The sequence below is a fragment of the Otolemur garnettii genome, unplaced genomic scaffold, assembly GCF_000181295.1.
Source record: "Otolemur garnettii isolate 467f Iridium unplaced genomic scaffold, OtoGar3 scaffold00007, whole genome shotgun sequence".
NCBI classification, from domain to species: Eukaryota; Metazoa; Chordata; class Mammalia; order Primates; family Galagidae; genus Otolemur; species Otolemur garnettii.
In genome coordinates, this window is record NW_003852402.1 from 11,142,862 (window position 1) to 11,148,861 (window position 6,000).

General features: G+C 51.4%; 1 protein-coding gene across 1 annotated transcript in view; it reads left to right on the plus strand.

Moving 5' to 3' along the window:
- Nucleotides 1-5,770, plus strand: part of CACNG2 (calcium voltage-gated channel auxiliary subunit gamma 2) — a 117,750-nt gene extending 111,980 nt beyond the window's left edge. Inside the window, exons 3-4 of the mRNA XM_003783250.2 lie at nt 3,838-3,978; nt 5,109-5,770. Of these exons, the coding sequence (XP_003783298.1) occupies nt 3,838-3,978; nt 5,109-5,644 (677 nt within the window). The 3' untranslated portion in view covers nt 5,645-5,770. The remainder of the gene's footprint in view (nt 1-3,837; nt 3,979-5,108) is intronic.
- Nucleotides 5,771-6,000: the final 230 nt, after the last annotated feature.

The following is a 6,000-nucleotide window of genomic DNA, read 5'->3' on the forward strand; positions in this document are numbered from 1 at the left end:
GGCGCTTGGAACTAGGCCTGGCACAGGCGAGGTGCCCCATAAATATAGCAGGTATTGTATAGTGCCTTACGCTTACTATAGGAGACCAATAAATATTTATTTACTGAATAAATCAGATACTTTCTGCTCTTTTTGATAGATTTTAGCACCAAGACAACACAAGGCTTTGTGGGAAGTCAGGACAATTTATAGGGAATTTATATCTGGACTGAAGAAAGAAGGACCTCAGAAGTAAAAATTGTTACCTGTTACTGAACACTATCTAATGTAGGACACAGTAGCGATATTACCCAATTTAATCCTTGTAACAGCTCTTCTCCAACATTCATGCACATATAAATCTTGTTATAGGGCTCTCCTTAAAATATAGATTCTGACTCAAGTGGGGGCGAGGGGGTGAAAGTATGCTTTTGTAACAGGCTCCCCAGTGATGCCAGAGCTGCTGGTCCTCAGACAGCATGTGAAGGAGCAAGGCCTGTGAGCTGGATAGTAGTAGTAGTATTATTCCCATTTTACAGGGTGTGGAAACTGAGGCTTAAAACCTAAGGGTCCCACAGTTAGTAAATGACAGAGCCAGGATCCAACAGCAGGTGTAACTAACTCCAAATTCACATTCAAGTCTGTGACATTGCCCAGCCAGGAAGACCTGCTTCCAGAGACATCCCCAACAGACAAGCCCCATTTGCTCCTAAACCAGCTTCCTCCCCAGCCCAGATCTGGGACCTGTAAAGTCTAGTCGGCCTAGGCATGGTGCTGTGCACCAGCTGCCCTGCTGTGGCCTTCTTGCTGGGCAAAGAGGCCTCTTCCAAAATAGGCTGGTGTTTGGGAAGGCTCTGCTGTGCTGAAGAGGCTTCTGTTTGTATTCCCCACTGGTCGCCATTATTCAGAGCATATCATGAGCTGCTTCGGCACTTCTGAAGAAGTTCCATTTCTTTGCTGGCTATAGCACACCAGACCACCCCCTCCTCGCCTGCCTCCCTCCATCCTGTCCACACATGCCTGGACTCTTGTTGCACACACATGTGCACACACCCAAGCATGCACACGCACGGCATCCCAGCTCCCTCCTCAGCCGGCACTCCTTCCCTCAGCTGGCACCAAGGCTGACTTGGGGTATCCAGGTCCCCATAGCAGATGGGATTGAATGGGAAACATCAGGCTCTGGGCCACCACGAGGTCATTTGCTCTGTGCAATCAAGGTCCGCCAATGCAGGCATGCCATGGGCAGGAAGAACCCACTTCCTTGGAGGGGGAAGGCCAGAGCCCTTCCTCTGTCCTGCCCCTCTGAGCAGCACCGCCTGCCCCTCGGAAGCCAAACCAGCCCCTCTCCCTTCTTTATGCTCACTCCTCTTTCTCCACGTAATGTGGAGAGGGCAGAGCCACTAGAAATATCTAACAGTTCACCCCCCCACCCCACCCCCGTGTTACACATAGCAAAACCAGAGGGGTGGCACCACCTGCCTTAGCCACACAGCGAGGGAGTGGCATAGCCGGAACCCAAATCCAGCTAACCCTGCCCCCAGCATCTTTCCCAGGCTCTTTGGAGCCACACAGGGAGAACATGGGGCAGTCCAAAACTTGGGCTGGCCTGGGCTTGAATCCTGCCTGCCTCACTCGCTGAGCAATAAGTCACTTCGCCTCTCTGAGCTTCGGTTTCCTTATCTGTAAATTGGGGCATAAAATACACCCTGCAGGACTGTTATGTGGATGAAATTCCTGACACAGAGTGGGTGCTTAACAAATATTCTCTCTTCTCCTGGGCCTTCAGTAAGCTCTCACGATCTTCACATGCTTATAAGGCTAAGCATGAAGGTGGTTGTGCGGTTCTGTGCACACATGTAGGCAGGGACAGGGGATCAGGCTGGGGGTACAGTGCTCGTTCTCTTAGAAATGACTTATAGCAAGAGAACATCCCCCTCTGGTCTGGGGTGTTGAAGCATCCTGTCCCTGCCCGGGTGACCTGGCTTCCTGGGGCTTCCTCCCCTGGCCCCAGCTTCCCCACAAAGCCCCAGCTTTGCCCGAGACACACTCCACCTATTTTCAAGTCCCCACAAATAACCCCCTCACATTTGTGTACAGAGTGAAACATGCTACAGGCCCACGGGGGTGGGAGGACAGAGGGAAGGATTTTATATCACATAGGTCCCAGCAGACTGCTTAAAATCCTCTAAGAAAAATTCCTGAAGTTCTATATAGAAAGATTCTTTTCTCACAGATCCTTCTAGGTCCCACTGCCACCCAAAGGGACATAGACAGAGGCTCTACTCCCGACACCTCCCCGACCAGTCCCTGGGCTTGGCCAAAGGGCCCTGTAAACGTTGAATCAGGACTCAACTTCTTTCGAAGCCACTGAAGTGGCCACAACATTTAGACATGCTTTTCCTTCACACCAGCCTCAAGATGCCTCTACCTCCTGCCTGGCCCACAGCCCCCAGGACAGGGAGTCAGGTCCTCAGGTCACATGATGCCTATTTGAATTTGGATAGAAACCAATTTCTGACCTTGTAGAAGCACTTTGTGGAGGACTCCACCCCTCTAAGTCCTCATCCTGGGGACTCCCAGAATACACCCCCCCAGCTGCCACTCCCCCAGCCCCAGCTCCCTGTGCCCTCCGCTATCTGCACCCCTCTTCCCCCGCCCTCCACTAAACATGGGAGCTGTGGACCTCCCCCTCTCCTCTATCCATTTCTCCCTTTTCATTAAAATATTCTTCTCTTTTCCTGTCCTGTTTGGCAGTCCTTCCTTCTTGCCTTCTCCTGGAGGTTTTTTGTTTTGACTTCTTCATTACAATGTGCCTGGACCACCTCTCCATTTACTCACCCAATGAGCTTGTATTGGCAACATACTGTGTCCTTTGACAGAGACAATAAAGAGAAGAAGCTATTTCTTAAAAGCCACAGTCCTTGCTTCATGCCCCATGGTTCATGGTGGAAGCATACATATAAATATTTAGAGTATAATATTAGCTATCATTTACTGAATGTTAACACCATGCACCCCAAAACTTATCTATGTGCATTCCCTGATTTAACTCATTTAATCCTCATAACAGTCTTAGGGGGCACTATTACCAACCTTGTTTAATAGATGAGCAAACTGAGGCACAGAGAGGTGAGAAAACTTTCCCAAACTTAAACAGCTAATACTTGCTAGAGCCAAATGCAAATCCAGGCCACGTGGTTCCACCTAATCACTGTACCACATTGCTTCTCAATGTGCCCAAGTGCCACAAAGGGCAGAGAAGAGAGCTTATAACTTTGCCTAAGGAAATCAGGGAATGCTTCACAGAAGAGGGGACTTTGAGCTGGGTTTTGATGGATGAAGAGGAGTTTGCTTAGTGAAGAGCAAGAAAAACATTCTCAGTAAATTCTCAGTAAGTAAGCTCAGTAAATCAAAAGTCAGCAGCATAAGGCTCGGCGCCTATGGCTCAAGCGGCTAAGGCGCCAGCCACGTACACCTAAGGTGGCGGGTTCGAATCCCCAGCCCGGGCCCGCCAAACAACAATGATGGCTGCAACCAAAAAAGTCAGCAGCATAAAATGACATGCCCTGGGAAGTTCTCTGTGGCTTGCCTAAAGAAAACACAAGGACCAGGAGGCAAGAGGCTGGAGGCAGACAGAGGCCAAGTCACACAGTGTTCTGTGTCTGATGAGGTGCTGGGGTTCGACCCTGAGGCAGTGGAAACCTTATTCGCTCTTCCCCCAGTATTGCCAAGCAACCTCAACTGGGGGCTGTCCATAAACCTTCTGCCCCTGGGGCTCCTCTCTTGCCTCCCCCTGTACCCCTCAGTCTCACAGCCACACCGTTCTCTTTCTCCCCAACCCTTTGTGTTTTGCAGGGGCCGTGAGGGCCTCAAGCATCTTCCCAATCCTGAGTGTGATTCTGCTCTTCATGGGTGGACTCTGCATTGCAGCCAGCGAGTTCTACAAGACTCGACACAACATCATCCTGAGTGCCGGCATCTTCTTCGTGTCTGCAGGTAACTGTCACCTAGCCGAGCAGGCCAGAGTCCAGGCCTGTGCATGGGAAGGAGGACCAGACAGAAAGAGGAGGGGAGGAAGGAGAGGAACTGCCAGGACTTGCAACAGGTGTGGCAGGGGAGGAAGGTTGGCTGGGCCCTATAGCAAACCCGAGGCCCCCCACCAGGTCCTCCAGGAGCATCCCCAGACTCCAACCCTTCATCCAATGGCCTGTTTTCCTACCATCACTTGGAAGGGGTCCAAAATCCTGGGTCCCTCTCGGGGTACTAGGCCTCTCCCCATTTACCCACTCTCCTCCCAGTACAAATCAAGTGATGAAGAGGCTGGAGACAGGACAATCAAGTTGCCTCACCATTCCTTGAACCCTGACTGATGTCCAGAACCCTGGAAACCAAGGGAGGACTCTCCCTTCACTGTCCTACCAGGTGGGAGCAGGCAGGCACCCACAACCACATTTCTGAGCCTGGTTAGCAACAGACAAGTCACATCTGCCTCCGATGTCAGAAAAAGAACCTGGGTGTGGCATGAGCCATTTAATAAGAATGACCAACATCTAAGGAACCCTAGCCACATCCTGCATACCAGGAGCACTCCTTGGCCTCAGAGGAGCAAAGCCTTTCACAAGCCCCATTTATAGATCGGGGAGCTCAGATTAGGTTAACCTACCACGGTTTTGAAGCCGGGTGGTCTGGCTCCTGGAGCCAGGCTTAACCTCCTGCTACACCAGCTCCGAACCCCTGTGCAGCCTCTCCTCCCAAACTTAACCTCTCTGTGCTTGTTTCCACATCTGTGACAAGCTTGCAAAACACTAAGCAGTGAAGGCAGATAGTAAATGCTCAGTAAATAGTGTCTATTATTATTATTATTATCACCCAATATGTTGTGGAAGGCCTCTGTCTTCCCGGACTCTTGCTGGGTCTTGTTTTCCACGAGCTCTTTCCCATGGCCTGTCCCAGTGCAATGACACAGTGTTAAGGGAAGGCTTTCCGGTGTCCCTCTCCATGGGCCCACCTGTTCATCATGAAAACAGCAAGACCCGGAACAGCCCACCCTTTAATCTGTCAGGTGGCTGACGTCCTCTCGAGGAACTAACAGTCCTTCTCTCCGACTCCCCCACCCGCGCCCGCAGGTCTGAGTAACATCATTGGCATCATAGTGTACATATCTGCCAATGCCGGAGACCCCTCCAAGAGCGACTCCAAAAAGAATAGTTACTCTTATGGCTGGTCCTTCTACTTCGGGGCCCTGTCCTTCATCATCGCCGAGATGGTCGGGGTGCTGGCCGTGCACATGTTTATCGACCGCCACAAACAGCTGCGGGCCACGGCCCGTGCCACGGACTACCTCCAGGCCTCCGCCATCACCCGCATCCCCAGCTACCGCTACCGCTACCAGCGCCGCAGCCGCTCCAGCTCGCGCTCCACGGAGCCCCCACACTCCAGGGACGCCTCCCCCGTGGGCATCAAGGGCTTCAACACCCTGCCGTCCACGGAGATCTCCATGTATACCCTCAGCAGGGACCCCCTGAAGGCCGCCACCACGCCCACCGCCACCTATAACTCCGACAGGGATAACAGCTTCCTCCAAGTTCACAACTGTATCCAGAAGGAGAACAAGGACTCTCTGCACTCCAACACAGCCAACCGCCGGACCACCCCTGTATGAAGACCGCGGGGGGCCTCGCCAGCCAGCGCCGGCCGGGGCAGAGCGGGGAGCAGGGCCGCCGACGGGCAGGGGCGGGGCGGGGCGGGGGGAGGGGCGCCCACGCCACCCCGGGGAGACCTTCCAAAAGCAAAAACAAAAAAAGAACAAAAAAAACAAAAACAAAAACAAAATCAAAAAAACAAAAACAAAAAAAGAGAAAAACGTAACAAGTAAATTTAAAAAAAAAAAAGAACAAAATATAAGAGGAACAAAGAAGCAAAACAACAGGAAATGCGGCAAAACATAAATGGGGGAAGAAAAACAAACTTTAAAAAAGTGAGAGGGATAAAAAATTAAAAATAGAAAATAAATCTAAA